Source organism: Chiloscyllium plagiosum, chromosome 2 (genome assembly GCF_004010195.1).
Source record: "Chiloscyllium plagiosum isolate BGI_BamShark_2017 chromosome 2, ASM401019v2, whole genome shotgun sequence".
Lineage (NCBI taxonomy): Eukaryota > Metazoa > Chordata > Chondrichthyes > Orectolobiformes > Hemiscylliidae > Chiloscyllium > Chiloscyllium plagiosum.
The window spans coordinates 73,782,677-73,799,126 of NC_057711.1; the positions used below are offsets into that span (position 1 = coordinate 73,782,677).

Consider the following 16,450-nt stretch of genomic DNA (forward strand, 5'->3'; position numbering starts at 1 on the left):
AATCACCTCTCACTTACCTACATTGAACTCCATTTGCCATCTTTCTGCCCAGTTCTGCAGCTTATCTATATCCCGCTGTAACCTGACACATTCTTCCTCACTGTCAACAACTCCTCCGACTTTCGTATCATCCGCAAACTTGCTCACCCAACCTTCTAGCCCCTCCTCCAGGTCATTTATAAAAATGACAAACAGCAATGGTCCCAAAACAGATCCTTGCGGAACACCGCTAGTAACTGCACTCCAAGATGAACCTTTACCATCAACTACTACCCTCTGTCTTCTTTCAGCCAGCCAATTCCTAATCCAAACCTCCAACTCACCCCTTCACCTAACACTATGGGCAATTTAGCATGGCCAATTCACCTAACTTGCACATATTTGGACTGTGGGAGGAAACCACAGCACCTGGAGGAAACCCACACAGACACGGGGAGAATGTGTAAACTCCACACAGACAGTTGCCTGAGGCGGGAATTGAACCCGGGTCTCTGGCGCTGTGAGCAGAAAGAATGGGCAGGGTTATGCTTGCCTTTATAATCATTCATGGGACGTGGGCCTCACTGGCACAGTTGGTATCTATTGTCTGGAGAAGATGGTGGTGAGCTGCTTTCTTGATCTGTTGCATTCCTGGATGTAAAAGCTGGAAAGATTGAGAGGATTTTGACACATCAACACTGAAGGAACCATGGTATAGTTGCATGTCAGGATAGTGTGAGTTGGAAGTGAATTTGCAGGAGGTGCTTCAATGATTCTGCTGCCCTTATCCTTCCATGTGATAGAGGTCCTGGATTTGGAAGTTGTTATCGAAGGAGGTTTATAGCGTTCCTGATATGTATCTTGCAGATGGTTCACACTTTTGTTACTGTGCATCACAGGAATTCAAAGGAAGTGAATTTAAAAGGAGTCATTGTGATGCTTGTTAAGTGGATTGGTTTGTTGTGGATTATATCAAGGTTCATGAGTATTGTTGAAATTGCACCCATCCAGGCAAATATAGTATATTCCATCATACTCCTGGCTTGCGCTTGGTGGACAGGCTTAACGGACATAGGTGTTGAGTTACTTGCTGAAAAATTCTGAGTCTCTGACTGCTCTTGTAGCCATAGTTTTTGTATGGCTGGTCCACTTTAGCTTCTGGTCAATGGTAACTCAGAATGGATGATACAGAAATGGTAAGGCTATTGAATATCAAGGGGCAATGGTTACATTGTCCTTTGTAGGAGATGGTCATTGCCTAGCATTTGTGTTACATCATCTCAATCTTGGATATGGTCCAGGTCTTGTTGCCAATGGAGAGAGACTGCTTCAGTATCTGAGCAGTCTCAAATGGTGCTGAGCATTGCACAATCATCTGTGAATATCCCTACTGACCTTATAATGGTTGGAAGGTCATTGATGAAGTTATTGAAGATGGTTGGGCCTGGGAAACTACCCTGAGGAACTCCTGCAGTGATGTGTGTTGGGACTGAGATGATTGACCTACAAACATCACAAACAACTTCTTTTGTATGAGGAATGATTCCAACCAGTGGAGCATGTTCTTCCTAATTCCATTCGCCCCAGTTCGGCAGGGTTCCTTGATGCCACACAAGATTGAATGCTATCTTGAGGTCCACAGTAGTCACGTTCACCTTGCCAAATAAATGGGATATGTACAAAACCTGTACCCTAAATCAAACAGCTCAATGAGAAATAAAGTGATAGTGCAATTGGATTATATTTTAGCAAGTGGCAATGATCAATCGCAGAGTTGTTCTTTCAGTACAGTGCTCAATTTTGTAATAGACTTGCACTTCATTGACTAGCTAGGTCAGTTGTCTTGATGACTAAAATTGGGAGGGATAATCCGATCCTTGCTGTTAACAGTTCATTTGTTTGTCTCTGCACTTTTGCCACGCATTGACTGAAATATGGTTCATTTGTATATTAGGAGAAAGTGAGGACTGAAGATGCTGGAGATTAGAGTCAAGCGTGTGGTGCTGGAAAAGCACAGCAGGTCAGGCAGCATCTAAAGTGCAGGAGAATTGATATTTCAGGATTCCTGATGAAGAGCTTATGCCTGCTTTTCCAGGACCACACTTTTGACTTCATTTGTGTATTTCCAATTCTGGTTTCATTCCCTTTCTAAACTGGATAGTTGTGGACTATCCTTTCATGTCCAATATGTACAGATTACATACAAGTGCAAATTGAACAGGAAATCTGAGCTTTTTGACACCTGATTCAGTTGACTACTTTAGATTGAAATTTCAGTTAAGGTGATTTCACCTATTCAACATCAATTTCCTGAACTTGCCTATCTGTGGTCAGGTGATTGCTGTATAATTTTAGTTCCATATTTCATGCTTTCAAAAGTCCATATAGGTCCCAGGTATTAAACTTTGATAGAGTCATAGAGATGTACAGCATGGAAACAGACCCTTCGGTCCAACCTGTCCATGCCGACCAGATATCCCAACCCAACCTAGTCCCACCTGCCAGCACACGGCCCATATTCCTACAAACCCTTCCTATTCTTATCCCCACCCAGATGTCTTTTAAATGTTGCAATTGTTCTAACTTCCATCACTTTCTCTGGCAGTTCATTCCATACACATACCACCCTCTGCATGAAAAGGTTGCCCCTTAGGTCTCTTTTATATCTTTCCTCTCTCACCCTAAACCTATGCCCTCTAGTTTTGGACTCCCCCACCCGAGGGAAAAGACCTTGTCTATTTATCCTCCTCATGCCCACCATGCCTCCATAAGGTCACCCCTTAGCCTCCGATGCTCCAGGGAAAACAGCCTTAGCCTATTCAATCTCTCCCTATAGCTCAAATGCTCTAACATCCTTGTAAATCTTTTCTGAGCCCTTTCAAGTTTCACAACATCCTCCCGATAGGAAGGAGACCAGAATTGCACGCAATATTCCAACAGTGGCCTAACCAATGTCCTGTACAACTGCAACATGACCTCCCAACTCCTGTACTCAGTACTTGGACCAATAAAGGAAAGCAGACCAAATGCCTTCTTCACTATCCTATCTACCTGTGACTCCACTTTCAAGGTCTGCACTCCAAGATCTCTTTGTTCAGCAACACTCCCTAAGACCTTACCATTATGTATATAAGTCCTGTTAAGATTTACTTTCCCAAAATGCAGCACCTCACATTTATCTAAGTTAAACTCCATCTGCCACTTCTCAGCCCATTGGCCTGTCTGATCAAGATCCCATTGTAATCTGAGGTAACCTTCTTCGCTGTCCACTACACCTCCAATTTTGGCGTCAGCTACTAACTTACTAATTATATCTCTTCTGCTCCAAATCATTTATATGAATGATTTATAAATGTTGTGGCACTCCACTGGTCAAGATGATGGAAGTTTTATCACTATCATGACACCTCTGCACCCAGAAGAAAAGACAGATATTATATTTCTTCTTTTTGTTTGCAGTGAGCATTCCATTACATATTACAGTAAAAGTTTTGGGATGACGTGTAAATTCCACGTTCACTTCTGTCATCCTGAGTTTAAAAGCTACTTCGGAGCTAGTAGCTGGACTTGTCCCCAGGACCACATTGGCTTTCTGAGTTCTAACTCTTCATGGGTTATATCTATAACTCATGCACCGCGTTCAGGCACTTTTACAAATTTGTTTTGTACGAGGTTGGTGGCAGTTAATTTGCCTCCAACAGGATGTCTTGCATCTTGCACCTTGATCTTATTTAACTTTACATCAAACCAGTTATACTGGATGAGTTATGAAACTTAATTTTGTTCCTCAGCCCCACCAGTGGCTAACATTGTATCTTACTCAAGAATGTGCTCTTGCTGGCCTCCACCAGGACTGTCCACTGTGGTGTTGGTCCCTTTCATCTTTGTTTAGGAATGGGCTTTCATCAGCCATACCCATTTCCCCTGGAATGCTACTACCATTAGCTGGATGGCAAACCTCTGCTGTATCCCCTCGACAGTTCCTTCACTAAATGTGACTTCATCTTCACTTTCACCTGGTGTGTCCTTGAATTCTTGGAGTCCTCCTTTAAATTTATCAACTCTTTTGCTCTGTCCTGTCATGTTCTGTCAGCTTCACTGGCCTTTCTTGCTTTCTTTTATGGCAATTGGACAGTTCAACTAATTTCGACATATGTCCTGATTCTTTCCAACATCCTTAGGGACAAAAAAAACCGCAGGTGCTGGAATCCAAAGTAGACAAGCGTGAGGCTGGAAGAACACAGCGTGCCAGTATGCTGCCTTGCTGTATTCTTCCAGTCTCCTTTCCAACATTCGGGCTGGACCTCAGTCCTGTTACTGAGCTACACCAGACCTCAAGGATTATATTGCTCTGTGTAGTTTTGAAGTCTCAGTTCCTGGCCTTGCTGCTGTTTCTCACTGGTTTAACTCAAGTGGCCCTTGCTGAACCTCCCAAACCCAGATTTTACTGCTGTTTGTGGGGTTTCTGAATGTTTTGCCTCCTAGCCTGTTTACCTCTGACTGTTGATTTATTCAGGCTTCTTGAGCCATTCCAAACCTCACAGGTTTTACTGTTTCCTGTAGCATTGCTATTTACTTTTTGTTGACTCTTTCTAGCCCATCCAATCTCTTTGTACTGTCATTTTATATTTAAAGGTCATAGTTTTCTGCCAGCCAAATTGCTTTAGAAAAACATTTACCTTGGCACGACAATCCTTGGGATTACTCTCACTGTTACCAGACCTGTAACAAGTTCACTCTCTCAGTAAACTTACGAGTGGCACCTCTACATTTTTCCCGAGTTCTTTTATCAGTACAGTGTAAATAAGCTTAATTTCAGTTGAAAAATCTTCACTTTATCCTCACTATCAATGTCTGCAAACACCCAGTCTTTGAATTCTGATTTCTTTCTCGTGCTGTCCAAAATATTTAGCAGCCACTGTTTTTTTATATAAACTCCTAAAGCTTTCCTGGTCAACAGTGATGTCTTAACAGATGCTGGCCACCATTAATACTACAGACACTGGTTTTGCAACTTGCGTTGACAGGGAACACCTTACTCCCTGAAGCACTTGGTGTATTTTACCACTTGCCCCCATCCCGCAACCATTCGGGTCCTTTCTTTTAGTGATCAGGAAAAGTTTTATATTCTCCACTTGGCTTTCCATTCTCCACAGCTTGTCACAGGGGTCTTTATCTAGCTGCTGTCTCTCTCTGCTCTGTGATGGCTTCAAGAACTCATCTTCTCTGAGTTTCTGAAACTGTCTCTTAACTTATATTTGTCAGCCTGAACTGTGATCTGGCTGTCAAGAGTGGGGTCCTGGAAGAGCACAGAAGGTCAGGCAGCATCCGAGGAGCAGGAGAATTGACATTTCGAGCAAGAACCCTTCATCAGGATGTGACCTGGCTGTGCTCTGCTTTCCTCTGCTCCTGTTCATAGAGTCATAGAGATGAAGCAGACCCTTCGGTCCAACTTGTCCATGACAACCAGTTATCCCAACCTAATCTAGTCCCATTTGCCAGCACTTGGCCCATATCCCTCTAAATGTGACCATATTGGAACACATACAGAGATTTTAATCCTCGAGAAGAATTTCTGCATAAAGGTTTTTGTAAGTGGCCTCAATTGTAAATGCCCGTACCCATTGGTTAAAAGCAAGTTGCTTAAGCTTTTCAAATTCTAGATGTATCTGACTGAGTTGTTTGTTGAGATTACAGCATTTTTGCCTTTATGGCACTAACTGGTATGAACTTAAAATGGCCCTTTTTGCTGCTATATAGTTAATGGGATTCTCATCAGGCAATAGAGAGTAAACATTTTCAGCTTTCCCTGTCAATCTGCTTTTTAACAGCCTTGTTCATTGTTGCAATGGCTATTTGAACTGCTGCGCTAACTTCTCTAAAAACATAAAGAATGCAGCCACCTCTTCCTCATCAAACCTTGGAATTAAGTGGGCAAGCTTGAATATTTCAGCCCTTGAGTCTGTGTTTGGTCTGTTTCCTCACTAGAATTGTCTTCATTCTTCTTTCTCATTTGGAACTCAGGTTCTCATTCCCTTTCCTGGAATTTTCTTCTTTCGGTTCCTAGAATTCCCTTTCCTCTTATTCTGTTAGAATCCTATTGCAAATTTCTGCTGCTGCAGTTTTGTGTTTCTCTATGCTCTGTTTCTAATTTTAGACATTTCATCATCCATTCTGCAATTTTTTCTTTCCCTGGCTTTTAGGCAGAATGCTATGTTTAAGTATTTGTCTATACCTTTTAATTTTTTTTCCAAAGAAAATGATTATAGCTTTTTTAATGTCCTTTTCTCTGAAAACATTAATTTTAAACATGGACATATTAGCACTTTTAATATTATAGACCCAAGGAAACATTTTTGCCTTTTTTTAAGTAGCGTTTGTGGAATAATTTATTTTCTCCAATTCCAGTTTTGTTGTTTGCCAATGGGAGTGTAACAACTAAGCTCCTACAGTTTTTACAACTAGATGAGGGAGATAATTCAACACTCCTCCTTTTAACGCACTCTCAGTCAATCGCAACAAATATTTTTAGCATGCAGCTCGAGCACATAAATTAAAACACAGCATTGCAAAAATTTAGGAGCTGTTATAAGGTTTTCTTAAAGAAAAGAGATTGGGTTTTTATTGCTTACTTACCCTGCGAAAAATAATAAACGACCATATCAAACACACTAACAAACAGATATAAACCTTAAAAAGGGGAGGGCCTGGTAGGAAAAAAGGCAAAGGCCATGCAGTTTAGAAGATCTTAAAAGCTTTGAGATGTTAGATTTAACCCTGAGACAACATTTGTTAAATGGTTTACTTGTTTCTGCAGCAGTAGCAAAATCATAGGATATTACAGCGAGTTCTTGGTGAAAAGACAATTACGAGGAAACAGTAAGGCTTTCTGGATGGAGCTAAGAAATAAGAAGGTGATGGTGACATTATTGTCCTATAGGCCCCCAAATACTCAATGGGAATTAGACAAAGAAATATGCAGGGAGATTGGGGAAGACTTGTAGGAGTAAATAGGGCTGCCATAGTAGATGACTTTAATTTTCCCAATGTAGACTGGGACTGACAGAGCGTTAAGGGCTTAGATGGGGTGGAATTTGTTAAGTGCATTCAGGAAAGACCCCTCACACAGTATATAGAGGGTCCTACTCGGGAAGGGGCAAAACCTGAACTACTCTTGGGAAATAGGGCAGGACAGGTGATGGAGATAACAGTGGGGGGACATGTTGGGACCAGTGACCACAGTTCTATTAATTTTAAAATAGTTATGGAGAGGGACAAAGCTGGTCTACAGGTTCAAATTCTAATTTGGGGCAGGGCGGATTTTGATGGAATTAGACTGCAGCTTGCAGGGCTTGAATGAAGCAGTTTGTTTGCAGGCAAAGGGACCTCTGGCAAGTGGGAGGCCTTTAAAAGTGAAATAGCTAAAGGTCTTTATGTTCCTGTGAGGGTAAAAGGCAAGATTGACAGGAATAGAGAACCCTGGATGACAAAAGATATTGAGGCTTTGACCAGAAAAAAAAAGGTGTGGCTCAGGTATAGGCAGCTGGGATAAATGGAGTCCCTGTAGGTATACAGGGAATACAGGGGTTTACTGAAGAATGAAATCCGGAGGGCAAAAAGGGGATATGAGATAGCCTTGGCTGAGAAGATTAGGGTGAATCCAAAGAGGTTTTTTCAGCATATTAAAGGAGAAATAATAACTGGAGAAAAAATACAACCTCTCAAGGATCAGAGTGGATATGTATGTGTAGAACTGCAGGAGATAGGTGAGGTTATCAATGAATATTTCTCCTCTGCGTTTACCGTGGAAAAAGACATTAAAACTTGGGAACTTATGGAAGTTAGTGCTCATATCTTGGGGATAGTCCATATCACAGTAGAGGAGGTGTTGGATGTATTGGCATGCATGAAGGTGGATACATTTCCTGGTCTTGACCAGATATATCCAAGAACACGGAAAGAGGCTAGAGAAGATATTGCAGGAGCCCTGGCTAATATTTTTGCATTATCCTTAGCCACAGGAGAGGCCCCAGAAAACTGGAGGGTAGCAAATGTTGTTCCTTTATTCAAGAAGGATTCAAAGAAAAACCTGGGAACAATAGACCCGTGGTAGGTAAGTTACTTGAGAAGATTCTGAGAGATAAGATATACATGCATTTGGAAAGACAGGGTTTGATTAGGAATAGTCAGGATGGCTTTGTGCATGGGAGATCATGCCTCACAAATTTGTTAGAGTTCTTTGATGAAGTGACCAGGAAGGTTGACAAGGGCATGGATGTAGACATAGTCTATATGGATTTCAGTAAGGCCTTTGATAAGTTCCACATGGTAGACTGCTCTGGAAGGTTAGGTTGCATGGAATCTAGGGAGAGCTGGCAAATTGGGTACACAGTTGGCTTGATGGTAGGAAGCATAAGATAATTGTGGAAGGATGGTGTTGGACTGGAGGCCTGTGACTAGTGAAGTGCCTCAGGGGTTGGTACTGGGCACATTGCTGTTTGTTATCTATATTTGGAAGAGAATTTACAAGGCATGATTAGTAAGTTTGCTGATGACACTAAAATAGGAGGATTCGTGAACAGTGAGGAAGCTTATCAGAAATTGCATCAGAAATTGATCAGCTGAAGAAGTGGGCCAAGAAATGGCAAATGGAGTTTAATATTGATAAGTGTGAGGTCTTGCATTTTGGAAAGTCAAATCAAGGCAGGAATTTCACAGTGAATGGTAGAGCCTTAAGGAGTGTTGTGAAACAGAAGGATCTTGGAGTTCAGGTGCATGGTTCTCTGAAGGTGGAGTCACAGGTAGACAAAGCAGTGAAGAAGACTTTTGGCACACTGGCCTTCATTATTCGGAGCATTGAATATAGAAGTTATGAAGTTATGTTGCAATTGTACAGGACATTGGTGAGGCCACACATGGAGTATTGTGTTCAGTTTTGGTCACCTTGCTATAGGAAGGATGTTATTAAACTGGAAAGAGAGCAGAAGCAATTTACAAGGATGTTGCCAGGACTCAAGGGTCTGAGTTATAGGCAGAGATTGCACAAACAAGGTCTTTTTTTCTTTAGCGTGCAGGAGACTGAGGGGTTTTCTACTAGAAGTCTATAAGATCATGTGAATGCACTCAGTCTTTTCCCCAGGTTTATAGAATCAAAGATGAGAAGGTATCAGTTTAAGGTGAGAGGGGGAAGAATAGAATGTAACCTGAGGGGCAACACTTTTACATAGAGGGTCGTATGTATATGGAATGAGCTGCCAGCGGAAGTGATAGAGGTGCATACATTAACAACATTTAAAAGCCATTTGGACAAATACATGGATAGGAAAGGTTTAGAAGGATATGGGCCAGGAGTAGGGAAATGAGGTTAGCGTGGATGGGGATTTTGGTCAGAATGGATCAGTTTGGGCCAAAGGGTCCATCCCCATGCTGTAGGACTGTATGAGTCTATGACCCCCTCTGACTCTGTGACTGTAATTCTGTAATATTGTTTGTAAAAATGTAAACAGACATGGCTTAATGAGCTGAATGACATTTACGTTATTTTACCTTCTTGTATGTTTGTGTGCTCTAATAGAATTGTAGAGCCATAGACACAGAAAGAAACCATTTAGCCTATCAGGTCTGTGCATTACAAAAAAAATGAAATTTTAAAAACTTCTTAAAAACTAGACACCCATTCTAATTTTACTTTGTCCCGAGCCTTGTAGTTTGTAACCCTTGCTGATCAGAAATTGATCCAGGTACTTTTTCAAATAAGTGTTGACTGCACCACTGAACTGGAATTTCAGACATCTCTCTCCCTCTTGCAAAAACTCTTTTCCCTCATTAGTCGCTCGACCTTACACCAATCATGTTAAAAGTGTGTTGATCACAGACTTGTCACTTGGGGAAATTGGTCTATCCTGTCTACTGGATCTGCACCCCCTCATAATTTCGCACACCTCAATTGTGTGAACCCTCTGTTTTAAGGAAAACAACCTTAACCTATCCAATATCCCTCTTAGCTGAAATTTTTATGCCCTGGCATTCATGATTCTCATTATGTTAAGGAAACCATCAGAACAGATGGTAATAGACTCAATAATTGTAGTAGCATTGTTAGTTTTTATGTATAAGATGGAATATGTAAGCATAAAGCAATAGCTAAGATGAACAAACTTAACTAAAGCAGTGTCACAGTTCAGAATGTGGTCTCTGAAGAGCTTTCTTCTCATAGTTTAAAGTACTATGTTAACTCTTTAATTAGTCTAAGCATTCCACATAACATCTTTTCTCTGATACCTGTGGCCCGTGGGTGACTGCTACATGTAGGGGATTTCCAATAACACGCTTCTGTGCTAGCGAAATGCTCTTGCAGACAAATTCTTTGTAGACAGGTTCTTCCACAAATATTCTGGATCCTGCTAAACAGCACTGTCCTTGATGGAAGAAGAGGCCATTATGAGCTTGCTCTACAGCAAAGTCCACTGCAAAATATGAGTTACATTGCATATTCATTCATATTTGAAAATGTGGGCATCATTTTGGAAAATTACAGTATTATTTATGTGTGAGTTCAAATCTGACATTTGAGTAGAAGGTCAATTATTCTAATTATTGTTATTAGATTTCTCTAGAAACATATTGCATGTTCATAAAGGTCAAAAGAGGTACTACACATGTTGTATTGACTAGATACATGTATTAGGTATTGACAAGCACATTTTATGACCATTTATATTTGGAAGAAATATATATGAAGTTATGTTATTAATAATTTGTATTCAATCACTGGATAATTGGTTGTGGAACTGATTACGTAAAAAGTTCACCTTAATGTGTTATTAATCATTTAACATTACTTTAGACATGCGTGGATATTTTGGCTTTCAGAGATAGCTGAGTAGTTTTCTATAGACGAGACCCACTCAACAGCATTTTTAAAATCAAATTTACCAGTTCTCAGTTGTTGCTCCACTTACATAGGATGGAAATGCTGGGGAGAATCAAATGTGTACGGTCACATAAATAACATGATTGACTCCCCATTATTTTCTTTGACATGTTCTTAGAAATGTAAGTATTATTGCTGCAACAGAGTCCCTCAAGTCTGAACCTTCTCACTGCCAGACTTCTGAGAAGTATACGTTTCGCAGCAATAGCAGCAGCTTGGGAATCATCATACCCAAGGAAATCATATTGTTGGCAACTGGCTATGACTGGAAAGAGAGTAATTAATTAAATGGGCCACACATTTCGTCAAATAGTTAACTTGGCAAAGTGTATCTTTTATTTTGGCAGTTTTATCACCAGCCTTTGCTGCCTTAAGTAATTTTAGTGAACCATTCTTTTGGTGTTGTACCAGTTTTTGGATTTATGAGATTTTGCCTCTGTTTTTACTCCACAAATAGGGTGCAATGACCACTTTCTAGTTAATGAATAATGGATTTAGGCCAGAGTTCATCATTTATAAGCTGGACTTCTGAATTAACAGTTTTATTCACGTCAAGGAACTGAAGTGTGTTGCAACAACTATATCCATATTTGTAAATGTTGGAACTTAGAAACGTATTTATTTACAAACAGCTTTACGGTTAAAATAATGGACAAGACAATAGTTTTCTATACATTTTAAGCTTCTTTGTGAAATTCTCCGACAATAGAATGAAACATGAAGTCATTTGATCAATACTCATTCTAGTCTGATTATAATTACCATCATAAGTAGTTATATTTTTCACCAGCAGATAGTACTCTCAGCATTGCATGATCATTGCTACCCATTTTACTTGTTCCTAGTAATTAGACAATGCATCTGGCATTGGAAACTAAATTTCAAACATATGTATGAAGAACCTACTGCTCCAAAGGAAAAGTTGTGAAATAGTTTATGTCAGCTTACAGTCAGAACTAGGCAATTACTGGGCCTGTACTTGCAAAACCAACTAGCTTATTCTGTATTAACTATAATGGTAGACAATGAATATTGCCAACAAAAATGGTCTAACTACTTCTGTCTTGCCTTGAACTTTTCATAATCCAGGGTAAAGGGATTAATTTAATTGGTGCTCCTGCAACTTGTCTTAATATCCTTCCCTACACCACAAATATACCATGGCTGCAAAAAGAACTATTTAAAGCGTGCACTCCATCAAGTGTGCAAAATGTTAATTTTGCCATTACTTCATGACCTCTGCCAGCAAGAAAGACAAAAACACCTAAGAAGTGGAACAATGATCAATGACAATTTTCACTTAAAGTCAAACATCATTCTGTCATGAACATGTGTTGTTGATCTTTCCCCATTTCTGTGGCAATATCCACAGAAGATCCATAACCACCTTCTTTAGAAATTTGGGTCTGGCAAATCCATAAAACCTTGCCAAAAGCACACAAATGTCAGTGTCAAGAACAATTAAACATCTGATAAATATTAAATTTAAGTACAGAAATAACTTTTAATACTAACAGTCTGCATCAGCAAAAATAATGTTTGGATTCTTCCCTCCAAGTTCCAGTGTTACTCTCTTGAGATTACTCTTGCCTGCTGCTTCTTGTATTAGTTTACCAACCTGAGTGAAAAAATGAAAATGTGAATATAATATTTAATTCATTAAGCTTACATCTACAATGTGCTATAAGTAATTCACATAAGCATGAGAGCCATTCGAATTGTGCAATAAAATCCCTCCTGCTGGATCTCTATAAAAGCAACTCAGCCTGTTTTATTTCTTCACGTCTTCCCTTTCTCTTCAGATAGTTGTCTAATTCTCTTTTTGAAAGTGACCATTGAATTTTACCCCAGCACATTCCCACACTTTCCGAACCCTAACTATTCCTTTTCTTACTTAGAGGATGTAGGCATCGCTGGTGAGGTCAGCTTTTATTGGGCTTTTATTGTCAGTATGCTGCCTTCTTGAACCACTTCGGTCCATGCTTGTCCTAATGTAACGGTTGCTTCTTTTGCAAATGACCTACTTTCAGTGACCTCTTGTACTTTATCCCTTTGCCAATGCGAAGTTTCCTCCTTTCTACCTTATCTACCTCATGATTTTGAATGCCCTTTAAATTCCTCTCAATCTTCTCTTATCTAAGGATGTACAGCTCTAACTTCTCCAATTAATGGAAATAATTGAAGGTCTTCATTCCTGGAATCATTCCTGCAAAGCTTTTCTGTATCTTTTCAAATCCCTTACTTCCTTTCTAAGTGTGGTGTCCATAACTAGATATACTACTTCCAAACTAGTTATTTATAGTTCTTATCATAACTTTCTTGCTTCAAAACTCTATTACCCCAAATATATACCCAGAATCCCATATGATTTAACTTTATTCTCATCCACTTTTTCTGCCAGCATTAGTGATTCATTCACAAATACTCACTCTTTGAATCTCTGATCCCACTTTGAATTGTATCCTTCATTTTGTATTCCCTATCTGTGTTTTTCCTCCCAAAATGTATCACTTCACACTTCTCTACATTTAGTAAGACAGATGAGAAAACCTTAAGTTTAGGTCTGTCCCATGGCAATTTAGCCAGTATCTAAGAAACAGATTTAAAATACTAGAGGCTCAATGGTTAGCACTGCTGCCTCACAGCACCAGGGACCCAGGTTTAATTTCAGCCTCGGGCGACTGTCTGTGCGGAGTTTGCACGTTCTCCCCGTGTCTGTGTGGGTTTCCTCCGGTTTTCTCCCACAGTCCAAAGATGTGCAGGTCAGGTGAATTGGCCATGCTAAATTTGTCCATAGTGTTACATGCATTAGTCAGAGGGAAATGGGTCTGGGTGGGTTACTCTTCAGAAAGGGTCGAAGTGCCTGTTTCCACACTGTAGGGAATCTAATCTAATCTAGGGAAGAAAATGGTCTGCTAACGAACATATTTTTGACTGCTATTGAGTGATATCTGCTATCACCACTGGCAATAATGGACTGAATAAAATGTTAACTGCAATGACCACACACTTTATAATTAACTGCAGGGTGTTGTTCTCATGAAACCTACCAAAGTTTTATCAGGCACCTTCAAAGTCTCCAAGATGTTGAAGAACTGCCAGGGAAATAGTGCAACTTATAGGGCATTGCTGATGTATAAAGAGAATTTTACATTACACGGCCTGGCCCTTCAAATATTATACCTTTATCTTCCTCATTCAAACTAAAATGTGTGCTGTTCCTTCAGTGATTTGGTTCCTGTACTATCCTTTCTGCATGAACCTGCAGATTCCTCCACCTCAATTTTTACATATAGGGGATGTCAATTTCGATATAGGCTCTTGGTGGGGAAAGAAGTGATTTCATATGTGGAAGAATTATCCTCCTCAATTTGATCATTTGCAGGGTCCCAGTTGGCAAAGGAATTGGCAAGGGAAAGCAATCACAGGTGTATGGTGGCAAATATAGCATCAGGTAGAGTGTGTGCGAGAGAGAATTAAAGAAGAAAAGGAAAGAGAGGCAAATCCCCAAACATCCCATTATGCATGGCCTCGTCATTTGCAATGTCACATGCCCTTTTCCTGCCTATAAAATCAATTGTGATCTCTTTCAGTGGTTTCAAGTTTTGGAATGTAGCATGACCTTCTCTTGATCTTCAACTTTCCCTTTAGTTATGTGCCAATCTTTCCTGTGAAAGGAATTATAGTGAGTTAGTATATACACTTAGCCTAAATCACATGCTTAAAGGAAAAGGTGGTGTAAAGTGGAGAATCAGTTATAAGTGCAAAATAGAAGCTGGTGAAGTATAGTACTCCATTATGATCAAATGTAAGGCAATGGAAACAGTAAGGGAAGATTTGATATATTGTCATTAAAATAGAGGTATTGTAGGTCTCCAGACTGAATCCCAAAGATGTAAGGGGAAGTCTTAAGTTTTATTACTTCATGGGATGTAAGCTTCATTGGCATTTATTGTTTAGCCCAGTTGTTCTTGAGAAAGCTGTTTTGATGAGTCCATGAAATTTCTTCTTGCATTAGATTGTCAGCTGTCTGTCAGTTGGCAACACTTTCACTCCTAACTCACGATTCCAGGCTCAAGACACTCTGGGGCAGGGTTGAGGAAGCTCTGCATTCCTGGAGGTGCTGCTTTCAGATGAAATGTTCGATTGGTATCTCCTTTCTCATACAAAAGATACCACACTGTGAGTTTGGGTGCAAGTCAGTCTGGTTGAGGAGAAGGCAAAATCAAGAGCTGTCTTCAGGTTTAAACTTCAAACTAACACTTTATTTGGCAGAAATACAAAATATATTGCACATGGTAACCCTATAGATCCTCATATCTGATCTTATAATTATAGTATATCAAGTCCACACTAAGCCTGTGAAGAGCATCCCAACCAGACCCAACCCCCGCTACTCTATATCTTCCATGGCTAATCCATTTAGCTTACACACCCTTGAACACTACCGGGCAATTTCCATGGCCAACCCACCTAACCTGCACACCTTTGGACTGTGGGAGGAAGCCAGAGCACCCAGATGAAATCCATGCAGACACAGGGAGAATGTGCAAAGTCACCTGAAGGTGGAATTGAACCCAGTCCCTGGCACTGTAAGACAGCAAAGCCAAACAGTGAGCCACCAGGCCGCCCACTCATGAAGGCCCCTTCCCATGAAATTTTCCATTCACCACCTGACTACATATCATCCAAGTTCCCAAACGTACCTTCCAGGTGAAGCTGCATTTCTACTCCATTCACTGCTCACAATGAGATCTCTTTCACATTGGTCAGACTAAACGCAGACAAGGTGACTGCTTTGCAGAACACATCTGTTCTGTCTATAGGATGACACAGACCTCCCAGTTACTTACCATTTTAATAAACCACCTTGCTCTCATGCTAATGTTTCTGTCCTGGACCTGCTGTAATGTTCCAATAAAGCACAACGCAAGGAGGAACGACCATTCCATTTTCTGCTGAGGTATTTTGCAGCCTCAAGATCTTAATATTAAATTCAATTTTAACTTCCAAAGCTGATCGTGCTCTGTGTATTATCCACTTTTCTTACATTCTCTCCATCTCCTGTTCCACCACCTCCTCAACATTCTTGTCTTCATTGTGCCTTGTTTACTTTGTTCTTAGTACAAAGAATCTATCCCCTCCCTTTCACCCCTTTATTTACACTCATCTTACATCTCTTTTTCTCTTTTGCCACCATCAATAACTCCTTTGTCGTTGTACTGGGCCTCTGCCTCTGTCAAAGGTATGCACGAGAAAAGACATTCTTCAACCACTTTCAGTTCTGAAGAGTCACTGGATTCGAAACGTTAACTCGGTTTCTCTCCTCAAAAATGTTGCCAGCCGTATTGAGTTTTTCCAGCAATTTCTCTTTTGCTCCCGAGCATCTCTGTGTTTGTCTCTCAGGATAAGTTCCATGTTGGGAGCAATTGTGAGGCACTTCTACTTCACACTTCCATCACTGGTTAGCCTTTAACATTTCAGAATTTGTGTAAACTGCTGAATTGCTCTGAAATCCGTGAACATCCAGTAAGACAG

The 16,450-nt window shown here is 40.3% G+C and overlaps 1 protein-coding gene across 4 annotated transcripts in view; it reads right to left on the bottom strand.

The window, feature by feature from the left end:
• The window catches only part of LOC122560880 (retinal dehydrogenase 1-like), a 72,629-nt gene that overhangs the window by 16,171 nt on the left and 40,008 nt on the right, over positions 1 to 16,450 (bottom strand). For all 4 annotated transcript variants that reach the window (XM_043712104.1, XM_043712085.1, XM_043712093.1 and 1 more), the window contains 2 exons: positions 12,428 to 12,530; positions 10,261 to 10,445 (listed from right to left, as the gene is read on the bottom strand). In XM_043712104.1, coding sequence (XP_043568039.1) covers positions 10,261 to 10,445; positions 12,428 to 12,530 — 288 coding nt within the window. The remainder of the gene's footprint in view (positions 1 to 10,260; positions 10,446 to 12,427; positions 12,531 to 16,450) is intronic.